The sequence below is a fragment of the Notothenia rossii genome (genome assembly GCF_949606895.1).
Source record: "Notothenia rossii genome assembly, chromosome: 6".
In the NCBI taxonomy this organism is placed as follows: domain Eukaryota; kingdom Metazoa; phylum Chordata; class Actinopteri; order Perciformes; family Nototheniidae; genus Notothenia; species Notothenia rossii.
The window spans coordinates 2,172,637-2,187,106 of NC_136909.1; the positions used below are offsets into that span (position 1 = coordinate 2,172,637).

General features: G+C 42.9%; 1 protein-coding gene across 1 annotated transcript in view; it reads left to right on the plus strand.

Annotated features, from left to right (window-relative positions):
• The first annotated feature begins 2,115 nt into the window (after positions 1–2,115).
• loxl2b (lysyl oxidase-like 2b) overlaps positions 2,116–14,470 on the plus strand; it is a 102,896-nt gene continuing 90,541 nt past the window's right edge. The window contains exons 1-3 of the mRNA XM_079687699.1: positions 2,116–2,204; positions 5,828–6,172; positions 6,519–6,694. Of these exons, the coding sequence (XP_079543825.1) occupies positions 2,180–2,204; positions 5,828–6,172; positions 6,519–6,694 (546 nt within the window). The 5' untranslated portion in view covers positions 2,116–2,179. The remainder of the gene's footprint in view (positions 2,205–5,827; positions 6,173–6,518; positions 6,695–14,470) is intronic.

Sequence of the window (14,470 nt, forward strand, 5' to 3'; positions counted from 1 at the left end):
TGACATCAGTCTTTTGATCCTAGATACAGTATATCCTTAAGGTGATAGTATGCAGACTTAGTAAATGTTTCAATGTGACTGTTGAAACTCAGCTCAGAGTCCATGACTACATCTAGATTTCTGGCTTTACCTGTTGTTTTGAACATTGACGACTGAAGCTCAGCGCTGACTTTTATTTGCTTCCTCCTTTGCTGCAAAAACTATCACCTCAGTTTATATTTGTTTAATTGAAGAAAGTTCTGACACATCTAGTCATCGATTAGTCAAATGCACTTACTCAGTGTTTGAATTGGACCATACTCTCCTGTGAAATTGTTATGTAAATGTGTGTGTCATCTGCATAGCTATTGTAACATATTTTGTTGTTTTTCATTATCTGAGCCAGTGGTAGCATGTAGATGTTAAAGAGAAGAGGCCCCAGGATGGAGCCTTGAGGATCCCCACATGTCATTGTAATAGAAACCTTCTGGAGCAATGGAGTCGAAACACAATGAAACTCGGGAGAGCTGGAGTTTGATGGCAAACACTGAAGGTTTCTTTGAAGTTAAGGCCGAATAATTGACTCAGACATTTGCTGCAGACACAAGGTGACACAGCTCCTGCCTAACCTATTCTGAATACTCTTTCCCAGAGTCAGAGGTTTTAACTGGTTCAGAAAAAATAATCAACATTCTGAATGACAAGACATAAACAGATCACCACAACACCTCTATCAGCTGACGCCAACAGACAATAACAAGGAGACAAAGCTGCTTTCTTAGAGAAAGAGCTGCACCCCCAAGGTCGCAGGACTGTGCCCATTGAGGGGAGTCGAAACTGATAAACTAGGTCAAAGGTCTGGGCCCAGGAACATATTTCCCTAACAGTCATATTTGTCAAATTAGATGTGTAGTTACCCATAGAAACAACATTGTTCCTGTCCTTAGGATTCAAACCAATTTAGAACTGTCGTCGAAAGTCTAGACGCTCAAGTTGTGGTCAACAGTGTCAAAGGCAGCACTGAGACCTAATAATACTATCACTGAGATTCTTCCACCGTCTGTGTTTAAGTGGATGTCATTAAAGAACTCAACTTAACAAGAGCAGTCTCAGTGCGGTGGTGCTGTGGAAAGCCTGACTGGAACACATCGAAACAGTTATTTAAATCCAAGAATATAATAAGTTGTTGAAAAACAACTTTAGAGAAGAGTGTTGACGTTGTATTTTTTTATATTTTGGAAGTTTAACATCAGCTCTGATAAGTCTATTATAAACTGTATTGCCAAACCACAGACGCCCAGATTTGTTCAACATTTATTTTAATAACAAAAATATGAGTCAAGTCACCAACACCTACAACAAACACAACAAATCCTAATCAAACCAATGCTGTCACTTACTCAGTGTTTGAATTGGACCATAGTCTCTTTGTGAAATGGTTATGTAAATGTAACTTGCGGACACAAGGGCCGTATCTCATTTCTGAGATTCCCCTCCTCGACTCCTATCCTCGACTCCTATCCTCGGACTCCTATCTTCGTGTCTTAGTCCCGCCCACAGGAGATGCGAGCGGAGGAGAGAGGAGGGGAGCCGAGGAGAGAGGAGGGGAACCGAGGAGAGAGGAGGGGAAGCAGCAGGCGGGTAGAGAAATGAGAACTCCTCTCCTCTGAGCGGTCATTTTAAAGAGACGTCCATTATTGATGACAGGAGGCACAGCAGCCCTCTGTCTGATGGACAGATGTGTTCATGACCACTTATATATTTACTTTTAATTCATTCATAGTGCGGTATAATGAGACAATAGCAGGCTACAGATGCGGGGACACACACACACACACACACACACACACACACACACACACACACACAAATGTATATATTTATATAAATATATACATTTTCAGAATCAAACAAGTATGAGAGCACTCTCATAATAACGAGGCTGGAACAATCAGAGGCTGGAAAAATGTACTTAAGTACAGTAACGAAGTATTTGTACTCCAATACTTCCCACCTCTGATAAATGAAATGTATTATTGTTATTATCCCAACCTGAAGCTGACTTCGCAGCGGGTCTCTGCCCGGGTCCTCCCCGCTGAAGGCACCCTGGAGGCGGGGTGAGGGGGCGGGACCCTCCGCTGATCCACTGGAGCTCCGGAGGAGGGAAAGTTAGGAGGAGAGGAGAGGAGCAGCGGACTGCATGAGCCTCAGGAACGACAAGGGAGGTAAGATTCACCACGTTTGAGTAGAAAACAAGCGAAAAATCAACTGTTTGGACGGATTTGTTGAGACACTGTGTGTCTGATGGACAGGTAGGAAGTTTGAAAAGTCGTGCGATGTTCCTTCATGGTGTTTGAGAGGCTTCATCATGCTCCAATGCTCCTATAATAAGTCGCAAATGATCAAATAGGAGCTGGAATGTTTGAAACAGGCTTTTTATTAACAACGTGCATGACATGTGTGTACCACATGTGTTCAGGCGTTATTAACCAATTAGTCAATTGTCAGAAGATTTTTGGTCAACAACAGTCCTGGTTTTAATCATCAGAAAATGTGTTAAGCATAAATGGAAAACATGTCATGCATCTCCAATGTGAGATTTAGCTGTTTTTGATCATATATTAAGTACATTTTGGAGACTACATTCAAAGAATGTTCTTTGGCCCTGGAACTGGTAAAGAGCTTTTTTTGTATTCCATTGCAATTAATGGACTAAACAATCCTAAGATCAAGAAACACTGACAAGTTCCATGGATAAAATCAATGTTAATCCATATAAAACTCTTAATGTCTGTGTCATCAGGTTTCAAGGAAGGTAAAAACTAGCTTTTGTGTCTAAAAAAACATTAAAACCGCTTCATTGGAGACATGCAGTCAAAGCCTGCCCTGAAGCAGAGACCCTAAAACCTGCCTCTTGCTTGAGAAGCGATCCAGTGTATCAGGACATTTCCCCCCAAATGCAATAGATTTAGCCCTCTTTCAAACCTCTGCATGTCAGTGCGTGATGTAAGGAAGGTCAAAAGGGCTTTTGTCTGAAACTCATCATGGAAACCAGAAAGTCCCTCCTCCCGCTGGAGGGCGAGAGCTGTGGTGGAAAAGAGTTTCATAAGAAAGTAGAAGTACTCAGATTGAAATGGACCCAAAAACGATGGTTTTGTTGATTAAAGTAGAATCAACTTTTTGCAAAAAATGTTATTTTAGACAAAAAGAGGACATTGTTGACCTTTAGAGCCTGGTGACACAGAAACTAAGAGATGTATTAAGATAAACATGGATTCAACCCATAGAAATAGTCTTTTAGCGTTTAGATTTTAGCGTCTCAGTTTCAGGGAAGTCTTCCTTGAAGCCAGATCTCCATCAAAGCCATGTTTGACCTTCCTTAGAGCATGATGACACTGGTGATAATAGTTAGAGATGAAATAGGGCCTTAATCTTAAATACCCTAGTGAGCGTTATCTCTCCTGTTCAGAAACGTCTCAGTGTTTCTTAAGCAGATGTCAGAGTTTAGGGTCTGTGGTTCAGGGACGTCTTTCATTTGACGCCTTCTATAAGTGTGAAAGCTGCTTTTAGAAGACACAGAAGCCTTGATGGTACTGATATAAGGAGTTTGATATATAAATGAAATATAGTTTCATCCGCGGGATTTGTTCAAAAACATCCGAATTGGCCGGATTTCTTAAGAAAAAAGGCTTCAGTATTTAGGGAACGTTCTTGACATTATGTTTAATTTTCAATGCAAAGAACAACCGTTTATTCCTCCGTTTGATTACACGTTGCTTCAGCTTCGTCCAGTCCTTTTTTTGTCATTTCAATCTTTATTGTCACATTGTACATTAACACGCTGGTTACAACAGCATAACAATCATGCAACAAAAGGCCAGCAAGGCAATACAAGAGAAAAGGCTAGGGATGTCTTCATGTTATCATATTCTTGATGAAACATGTAACTATTAGCTATTATTAGAGTCCATTTTTTCTGCTTTCTGTTGAGTTGCGTTTCTTGCTATCTCAATGTAAGTCTCATCCAGTCCTCAATCATGAAAGGATATTTTGTGTTTGGAGCCCGAGCTGTGTCTCTGAGCTCGTCTGGAAACTAAAGTTCCTCCAGCGTTGCTGACGGTGTTTCTGCAGTGACAGCTGCTCTCTGATTGGACGGACACATTGTGAGCAGGCTTCATGAAATCTGCTGGTTCTGTAACTCTGTTTCCAGCTCGGTTGTGCAACCACTGCCACGTTTATACAAAGAGGAGAGGAGACGCTGGATGATCATCTGCCAGATCTCTTGACCCGGAAAGATCTCAAGATTTCAAGGCTTTTGTTTTCATTTGTAAACAGCTACAGTGTAGACATGTCAATACAAATCTTAGGCTCCTCCAACAGTGCAACAGATACTAGGTGCACCTGGAATGTGATATATTAGATAAGTAATGTTCTAAGTAGCAGCCAGATGAATGTTATGGGTGTTCTTTCAGAGTTCAGGTGTATAACAGTCTTATGGCCTGTGGGATGAAACACAACATCTAGACTTCCTAACGTTTGAACATTGAGCCACAGCTGTTTCAGTGAATCTGAGAGTCTTCGTATCCTCTCTTCCCACACGGAGCTTGGGTTATATCAGAGTGTGAGTTACTGTTGGTCTGCAGAGGAAGGAGGAAGCGTGTGTGGGAGTCTGGCATTACGTCATCTTTCCAGGTCTGTTTCCAGGAGGCTTTTCTGAACTTATGTCACAGAATAATCTGCTTCTCATCACCGTTATGTGAACATCTGTGACCTTGAATACTATAAGTCCAAACATCGGTTAGTTATGAGTTGTTTCCATTTGCTAAACCTTTAGAGCAGACAAGACTAAATGTACTTTATTGACCTGGGAAATTGTTTCGTAACAGCACTTCATGAATAGAAAATCATGTCATGTCATTTTAATCAAATATTGGTAATTCAAACCAGGGTTTGGTCTGCACCGGGTAAAGAAAACTATATTTCTGTTCGTCAAAAACTGTATAATTCCTTTCAAAACAGAGCGTCTGATGGAAGAGACAGCTTTACGGAGCTCCGACATCACATTGTTGTTTACGTCAAGTTGTTGTTTACGTCAAGTTGTTGTTTACGTCAAGTTGTTGTTTACGTCAGGAGACATCTTGTATAACAGGCGTCATGTTCTCCAGAGAATTGATATATCTTATAAACAAGATCAGAGTTTGTCTTTAAGTGTTATTACTTAAATACAGTTCCTCTGAAGGGCTAGAAGCTGTTTCTGTGAGAAGTAAAGGGTGATTTGACGATATGCCGTACCAACACACAAAGGTCATGTGGAAGTGCGGTGGAACAAACAAAGCGTGCGTCGAATAGGCCTAGATATTAAGATTCTTAGTTATGAAGAACTACTTTGTTCTTTTGGGTCAATAAAAACCCAGTTTCCTTCAAATAACTCCTGATTCCTTGTTTCCTCACTGCTTTGTCCTTGACAATAACCAACGTGAAAAAAAACCAACATTTGAATGTAATGATTTAAAGTGTTATTACTTAAATACAGTTCAGCGTTAGAAACTGTTTCTTTGTGAAGTAAAGGGTGATACAGCTGGGAGTAATCACACTGACGCTCTAACCAGAACCACAACACATGTGGAAGTGCGTTAGAGCCGCCGACGTTCAATAGGCCTCGATATGTTTGGGTGAGAAAAAGCCCATCTGCCTTCAAAGAACTCTTGATTCCTTGTTGTCTCACTGCTTGGTCGAGGGGTCCCTTATGAGGCATGTCCGGATGAAGGGAGGACAATAACCAACGTAATAAACCCAACATTTTAAATGAATGATTCCTTCGCTGCTTGTGTCTCTTCCTCCTCATTAGTTCCAACCAAAATGCTGCCCCCCTGGTGTGTTGTGTTGGTGCTGCTGTTGGATCTGACCCTCGCTCAGTACGAGCACCTGGGCTACCCTCCAGGTTACCCCGACCCGGAGCAGGAGCAGTACAGCGCCCCCCAGCTGAGCCCCGACACCCCCAGGATCCAGCTCCGACTGTCGGGAGACAAGAGGAAACACAACGAGGGCCGCGTGGAGGTCTACTACAACAACGAGTGGGGCACGGTGTGTGACGACGACTTCAACAGCCACTCGGCCCAGGTGGTGTGCAGAGAGCTGGGGTACCTGGAGGCCATCTCATGGGCCCCGGCGTCCAAATATGGGAAAGGAACAGGTGGGGAAACACGTTGGTTTAATAAGAATTACATATTGGTATCATCGGCACATCATCGGCACGTCACGCAGATATTCTTTAAAACAACCAGAAATCTTTATTCTGGTTGTTTTTATTGGTTTCAAGGCTTTTGTTGTCATGTGTACGAAACTACAGTGTAGATATTACAGGCTCCTCCAACAGAGCAACCCAATACAACAGATACAGCAGTAAATAAAATAAACTGGAATATAATAGAAATAGTGCCGAATCGTTTATTTACAAGTTGTACAATATTTACAAATACTGTTTTGTTCATATTGTTTGTATTCGATGTAATAGACGAACACATCTCTTGTCCCGTCAGGTCCCATCTGGTTCGATAATCTCCACTGCACCGGCAAAGAGAAGACGTTAGCGCTGTGTCCGTCCAATGGGATCGGAGTATCCGACTGCAAACACACCGAGGACGTCGGGGTGGTGTGCAGCGACAAGAGGATCCCCGGATTTAGATTCATCAACAGCCTGCCCAACCACGTGGAGGTAAAGGGCGTTCTTTATGAAGCACTTCACCAGCAAGAAGTCACGATGAGTTGATATGGAGGGGGAGATGTTCATGATGGTCTGTCTGGGCTGATCTAGGGACCCCAGACGATTCCTAGGGTTAGACATTTTGAAATGTACAGGAGTTAAATATGAATGGAGACAGGCAGAGGACGAGGGGATGAAAGGATGAAGGAAGGAAGAGATGTTGGGATAAGGGATGAAGAAAGGAAGGGATGATGTATAGGATTGAAGGATGTAGGGATGTAGGGAATTTGGGAAGGGAGGGATGAAGGAAGGGAGGGATGTCTGGATGACGGGATGTAAGGACGGAGGTGTGTGGCACAGTGGGCTAGTGCGTTGGTGTTGGGATCAGGGGGTCACCGGTTCAAACCCCACTGCAGTCAGCATGTCGTTGTGTCTCTGAGACACTTCACCCCAAAGTGCTCCTGTGGGGATTGCCCACAGTATTGAGTATGTGAGTCACTTTGGATAAAAGCTGTAACATGTGATGTAATGAAGGGATTCAGGGATGTATCGTTGAAGGGGGTCGATGGATAGAGGGATGAAGGTGTTTGGCTAAGTATGAGGTAAAAGGGGAACTTTATGAGTAGAAAAGAGATGGAGGGTTGGTTGAGAGAATGGAGACAAGCAATGGCCGGATATAAATAGACTACGGTGTCATTAGAGATGGGGTTGAGGCGCGGCCTTGCTCCTGAACCCGGGTTAACAAATGAACTTAGGCTTTCCACCCCTTTTGTTACTTTGAGCTGGTTTCACGACGTCTCTCTCCCTGACATGTGTCCGCTCACACCTTCTCAGCCTGCTAACCGCTGGGTTTGACGATGGGTTTTTATTGGCTTAAATAGTCTCATAACCTCTGTTCAGACTCAGTAACAGAACTGCCTTTATATATGTGTTAACCCTTATATGGCTTTATGGCTATTGTTTAATGTATCTAGGCTTATATGTGGTGTTTTTTTAAATAAAAATGTGTTCGTGTGACTAAATAAAGAACCTTGAACCATATCACACCCATATTACAGATATTAGATCTATGTTACAGTGTTTTTACATTGTTATGACAGCTATATTACACCCTTATAAGATCCATATTACATCCATATTAGACCAATATTATACACATATTACACATTAATATGTGTGTTGGTGAACACGAATCAATAGATTAAATTTCGTGACTATAACAAGAAATGCCGTGAGACTGGGTTGAGTTTAGCATACTCAGCCCGACTCAGCCTGGTTGTTGGACCGGAAAGAACCTCGATTTTATGGGGCCAGAAAAACTGTGAAATAGAACCCGCTAGCCGGTACTACGCTAAGTGGAAACGCAACCAAAAACGGGCCCCGCACGGCTCGGCACGCTTAAAGCGAGCTCCGCGCTGTAGTGGAAATGCGCTATTAGTGTGTGAGAGAGAGTGAAGTTAGTGTGTGAGAGAGAGTGAAGTTAGTGTGTGAGAGAGAGTGAAGTTAGTGTGTGAGAGAGAGTGAAGTTAGTGTGTGAGAGAGAGAGTGAAGTTAGTGTGTCAGAGAGAGTGAAGTTAGTGTATCAGAGAGAGTGAAGTTAGTGTGTGAGAGAGAGTGAAGTTAGTGTGTGAGAGAGAGTGAAGTTAGTGTGTGAGAGAGAGTGAAGTTAGTGTGTGAGAGAGAGTGAAGTTAATCTGTGAGAGAGAGTGAAGTTAGTGTGTGAGAGAGAGTGAAGTTAGTGTGTGAGAGAGAGTTAGTGTGTGAGAGTGAAGTTAGTGTGTGAGAGAGAGTGAAGTTAGTGTGTGAGAGAGAGTGAAGTTAGTGTTTGAGAGAGAGTGAAGTTAGTGTGTGAGAGAGAGTGAAGTTAGTGTGTCAGAGAGAGGGAAGTTAGTGTGAGAGAGAGTGAAGTTAGTGTGTGAGAGAGAGGGAAGTTAGTGTGAGAGAGAGTGAAGTTAGTGTGTGAGAGAGTGAAGTTAGTGTGCAAGAGGGAGTGAAGTTAGTGTGTGAGAAAGAGTGAAGTTAGTGTGAGAGAGAGAGAGTGAAGTTAGTGTGAGAGAGAGAGAGTGAAGTTAGTGTGTGAGAGAGAGTGAAGTTAGTGTGTGAGAGAGTGAAGTTAGTGTGTGAGAGAGAGTGAAGTTAGTGTGTGAGAGAGTGAAGTTAGTGTGTGAGAGAGAGTGAAGTTAGTGTGAGAGAGAGAGAGTGAAGTTAGTGTGTGAGAAAGAGTGAAGTTAGTGTGAGAGAGAGAGAGTGAAGTTAGTGTGTGAGAGAGAGTGAAGTTAGTGTGTGAGAGAGAGTGAAGTTAGTGTGTCATTGAGAGTGAAGTTAGTGTGTGAGAGAGAGTGAAGTTAGTGTGTGAGAGAGAGTGAATTTAGTGTGTGAGAGAGAGTGAAGTTAGTGTGTGAGAGAGTGAAGTTAGTGTGTGAGAGAGAGTGAAGTTAGTGTGTGAGAGAGAGAAGTTAGTGTGTGAGAGAGTGAAGTTAGTGTGTGAGAGAGAGTGAAGTTAGTGTGTGAGAGAGAGTGAAGTTAGTGTGTGAGAGAGAGTGAAGTTAGTGTGTGAGAGAGTGAAGTTAGTGTGTCAGAGAGAGTGAAGTTAGTGTGTGAGAGAGAGTGAAGTTAGTGTGTGAGAGAGAGAAGTTAGTGTGTGAGAGAGTGAAGTTAGTGTGTGAGAGAGAGTGAAGTTAGTGTGTGAGAGAGAGAAGTTAGTGTGTGAGAGAGTGAAGTTAGTGTGTGAGAGAGAGTGAAGTTAGTGTGTGAGAGAGAGTGAAGTTAGTGTGTGAGAGAGAGTGAAGTTAGTGTGTGAGAGAGAGTGAAGTTAGTGTGTAAGAGAGAGTGAAGTTAGTGTGTCAGAGAGAGTGAAGTTAGTGTTTGAGAGAGAGTGAAGTTAGTGTGTGTGAGAGAGTGAAGTTAGTGTGTGAGAGAGAGTGAAGTTAGTGTGTGAGAGAGAGTGAAGTTAGTGTGTGTGAGAGAGTGAAGTTAGTGTGTCAGAGAGAGTGAAGTTAGTGTGTGAGAGAGAGTGAAGTTAGTGTGTGTGAGAGAGTGAAGTTAGTGTGTGTGAGAGAGAGTGAAGTTAGTGTGTGAGAGAGAGTGAAGTTAGTGTGTGTGAGAGAGAGTGAAGTTAGTGTGTGTGAGAGAGTGAAGTTAGTGTGTGTGAGAGAGAGTGAAGTTAGTGTGTCAGAGAGAGTGAAGTTAGTGTGTCAGAGAGAGTGAAGTTAGTGTGTAAGAGAGAGTGAAGTTAGTGTGTGTGAGAGAGAGTGAAGTTAGTGTGTGAGAGAGAGTGAAGTTAGTGTGTGAGAGAGAGTGAAGTTAGTGTGTCATTGAGAGTGAAGTTAGTGTGTGAGAGAGAGTGAAGTTAGTGTGAAAGAGAGAGTGAAGTTAGTGTGTGAGAGAGAGTGAAGTTAGTGTGTGAGAGTGTAGTTAGTGTGTGAGAGAGAGTGTAGTTAGTGTGTCAGAGAGAGTGAAGTTAGTGTGTGAGAGAGTGAAGTTAGTGTGTGAGAGAGAGTGAAGTTAGTGTGTGAGAGTGTAGTTAGTGTGTGAGAGAGAGTGAAGTTAGTGTGTCATTGAGAGTGAAGTTAGTGTGTGAGAGAGAGTGAAGTTAGTGTGTGAGAGAGAGTGAAGTTAGTGTGTAATTGAGAGTGAAGTTAGTGTGTGAGAGAGTGAAGTTAGTGTGTGAGAGAGAGAGTGAAGTTAGTGTGTCAGAGAGAGTGAAGTTAGTGTGTGAGAGAGAGTGAAGTTAGTGTGTGTGAGAGAGTGAAGTTAGTGTGTGAGAGAGTGAAGTTAGTGTGTCAGAGAGAGTGAAGTTAGTGTGTGAGAGAGAGTGAAGTTAGTGTGTGTGAGAGAGTGAAGTTAGTGTGTGAGAGAGTGAAGTTAGTGTGTCAGAGAGAGTGAAGTTAGTGTGTGAGAGAGAGTGAAGTTAGTGTGTGAGAGAGAGTGAAGTTAGTGTTTGAGAGAGAGTGAAGTTAGTGTGTGAGAGAGAGTGAAGTTAGTGTGTCAGAGAGAGGGAAGTTAGTGTGAGAGAGAGTGAAGTTAGTGTGTGAGAGAGAGGGAAGTTATTGTGAGAGAGAGTGAAGTTAGTGTGTGAGAGAGTGAAGTTAGTGTGCAAGAGGGAGTGAAGTTAGTGTGTGAGAAAGAGTGAAGTTAGTGTGAGAGAGAGAGAGTGAAGTTAGTGTGAGAGAGAGAGAGTGAAGTTAGTGTGTGAGAGAGAGTGAAGTTAGTGTGTGAGAGAGTGAAGTTAGTGTGTGAGAGAGAGTGAAGTTAGTGTGTGAGAGAGTGAAGTTAGTGTGTGAGAGAGAGTGAAGTTAGTGTGAGAGAGAGAGAGTGAAGTTAGTGTGTGAGAAAGAGTGAAGTTAGTGTGAGAGAGAGAGAGTGAAGTTAGTGTGTGAGAGAGAGTGAAGTTAGTGTGTCATTGAGAGTGAAGTTAGTGTGTGAGAGAGAGTGAAGTTAGTGTGTGAGAGAGAGTGAATTTAGTGTGTGAGAGAGAGTGAAGTTAGTGTGTGAGAGAGTGAAGTTAGTGTGTGAGAGAGAGTGAAGTTAGTGTGTGAGAGAGAGAAGTTAGTGTGTGAGAGAGTGAAGTTAGTGTGTGAGAGAGAGTGAAGTTAGTGTGTGAGAGAGAGTGAAGTTAGTGTGTGAGAGAGAGTGAAGTTAGTGTGTGAGAGAGTGAAGTTAGTGTGTCAGAGAGAGTGAAGTTAGTGTGTGAGAGAGAGTGAAGTTAGTGTGTGAGAGAGAGAAGTTAGTGTGTGAGAGAGTGAAGTTAGTGTGTGAGAGAGAGTGAAGTTAGTGTGTGAGAGAGAGAAGTTAGTGTGTGAGAGAGTGAAGTTAGTGTGTGAGAGAGAGTGAAGTTAGTGTGTGAGAGAGAGTGAAGTTAGTGTGTGAGAGAGAGTGAAGTTAGTGTGTGAGAGAGAGTGAAGTTAGTGTGTAAGAGAGAGTGAAGTTAGTGTGTCAGAGAGAGTGAAGTTAGTGTTTGAGAGAGAGTGAAGTTAGTGTGTGTGAGAGAGTGAAGTTAGTGTGTGAGAGAGAGTGAAGTTAGTGTGTGAGAGAGAGTGAAGTTAGTGTGTGTGAGAGAGTGAAGTTAGTGTGTCAGAGAGAGTGAAGTTAGTGTGTGAGAGAGAGTGAAGTTAGTGTGTGTGAGAGAGTGAAGTTAGTGTGTGTGAGAGAGAGTGAAGTTAGTGTGTGAGAGAGAGTGAAGTTAGTGTGTGTGAGAGAGAGTGAAGTTAGTGTGTGTGAGAGAGTGAAGTTAGTGTGTGTGAGAGAGAGTGAAGTTAGTGTGTCAGAGAGAGTGAAGTTAGTGTGTCAGAGAGAGTGAAGTTAGTGTGTGAGAGAGAGTGAAGTTAGTGTGTGAGAGAGAGTGAAGTTAGTGTGTCATTGAGAGTGAAGTTAGTGTGTGAGAGAGAGTGAAGTTAGTGTGAAAGAGAGAGTGAAGTTAGTGTGTGAGAGAGAGTGAAGTTAGTGTGTGAGAGTGTAGTTAGTGTGTGAGAGAGAGTGTAGTTAGTGTGTCAGAGAGAGTGAAGTTAGTGTGTGAGAGAGTGAAGTTAGTGTGTGAGAGAGAGTGAAGTTAGTGTGTGAGAGTGTAGTTAGTGTGTGAGAGAGAGTGAAGTTAGTGTGTCATTGAGAGTGAAGTTAGTGTGTGAGAGAGAGTGAAGTTAGTGTGTGAGAGAGAGTGAAGTTAGTGTGTAATTGAGAGTGAAGTTAGTGTGTGAGAGAGTGAAGTTAGTGTGTGAGAGAGAGAGTGAAGTTAGTGTGTCAGAGAGAGTGAAGTTAGTGTGTGAGAGAGAGTGAAGTTAGTGTGTGTGAGAGAGTGAAGTTAGTGTGTGAGAGAGTGAAGTTAGTGTGTCAGAGAGAGTGAAGTTAGTGTGTGAGAGAGAGTGAAGTTAGTGTGTGTGAGAGAGAGTGAAGTTAGTGTGTGAGAGAGAGTGAAGTTAGTGTGTGAGAGAGAGTGAAGTTAGTGTGTCATTGAGAGTGAAGTTAGTGTGTGAGAGAGAGTGAAGTTAGTGTGTGAGAGAGAGTGAAGTTAGTGTGAAAGAGAGAGTGAAGTTAGTGTGTGAGAGAGTGTGAAGTTAGTGTGTGAGAGAGTGAAGTTAGTGTGTGAGAGAGAGTGAAGTTAGTGTGTCATTGAGAGTGAAGTTAGTGTGTGAGAGAGAGTGAAGTTAAGTGAAGGGTTGTCAGCCGTTCCTCTGGTAACTCTCCCAGGTGTCTGTCTGGACTCGGAGCCTCTGCTGAGCGTCCCTTTCTGGGCCGTCCAGTAACCTGAGGGCTAATCTCCCCCAGACGCTATCTGCCTGCAGGCCTCCTGGTCCACATTCCTGTGTTGTGAGCTAACAGCGCTAGCTCTGCGTCCCTCCGACCCCTCCTCCCACCCCCTGGAGGGCTGAGACACTCATACTGAGTTTTTCATAACGCCTGCAAAACATTTGAGGACATCTCAGCAGAGCGTTTCTCTGACACGAGGCCCTGTAGGGGTTTTGGAGTTGTCATTGTTTGATGAATCATATTGAGCTGCTCAACGCGTACTCTCTCTGGCTGCAGAGTCTGTTAAAGGGGCTATGGGTGATATGTGCATGATAACAAGGATGTGAGAGTTACACCAACAGAGAGGTGTCTCATCACTCACTCAGCAGCTTCTCCGCTTTACTGAGATGTATATGATCTCAGCCTTTTCCTTACACAACAACAACTACTTTGATCGCTTCTCAAAGCCGCTCATGAACATTTACTCTGATATTAGAGGCCGGTTTGTTGCATAACACGTAATATGGCTTGTTGTTACATCCCAGTGTGCGTACATTATCATATATAATAATAATAATAATAATAATGGATTACATTTTTTATTAGAGCGCTTTTACAGGTGCTCAAAGCGCTTTACAAATACACATTACACATATTAGACATGTAAGAGTCATTACTGTGGACTTTACCCACAGGAGCAAATGCGGGTAAAGTGTCTTGCCCAAGGACACAACGGCCTGACGCATTGGCGGCCGAGGCGGGATTCGAACTGGAGTTCACCAACGCCCCTTGATCTGATGTCCAACGCTCTAACCACTGCGCCAAAAACGCCCCCAATATATCTGTCTGCGTTTGCCAGAGGGCGATCATAATAGCAGTAGATATATCAATACGTTATCTCCACTGCAGGAGACTTGACGTTCTCTGCAATGAAGTGGGTAAATATATGTCAGAAACAGAAAGTAGCCGTTGTCTTCTAAAGTGACCACAGATTCAGAAACTGCTTTCCAGAAACACATTGAGTTGGAAGACATCCACATAACAAAGGCTAATGCTGCCGAGAGCTAATAAGGTTGAGTAGAAACGATCAGCTCTAACTCTCACCTCTTTGTTTTTCAGAACTAAAAGACACTTTCTTACATCCGTGGGAAAGCAGCACAGTGTTACTGTCATTGCTCATCTCACACCAAAGCACTTCCATTTTTACAACATTGTGCAAGTACTGTAGTAATTGCAGTAATCGAGCCGACTTGCAGGATTATGTAAACCTTTGGGTAATAATAATAATAATAGATTAAATGTATTATGGCACCTTTCAAGGGACCCAAGGCCACAAACCAAGCAAACAAACAAACAAACAAGTTGGGCATATAATAAAGTGTAATAAATATCAGTGGGAGTTGAAGGGTGTGTTGGGTTAGGGTTAGTTATATCAGGTATAATGCATTGTTGACCAATGAGCAGCCTTCAATGGCGCAGTGTTCTTCTGCTTTGAAATGGGAAATGGACTCAAACAGCGTTTATCCAGTTCTTTAGGACCTTCCCTCACACCTCATTAATACAGAG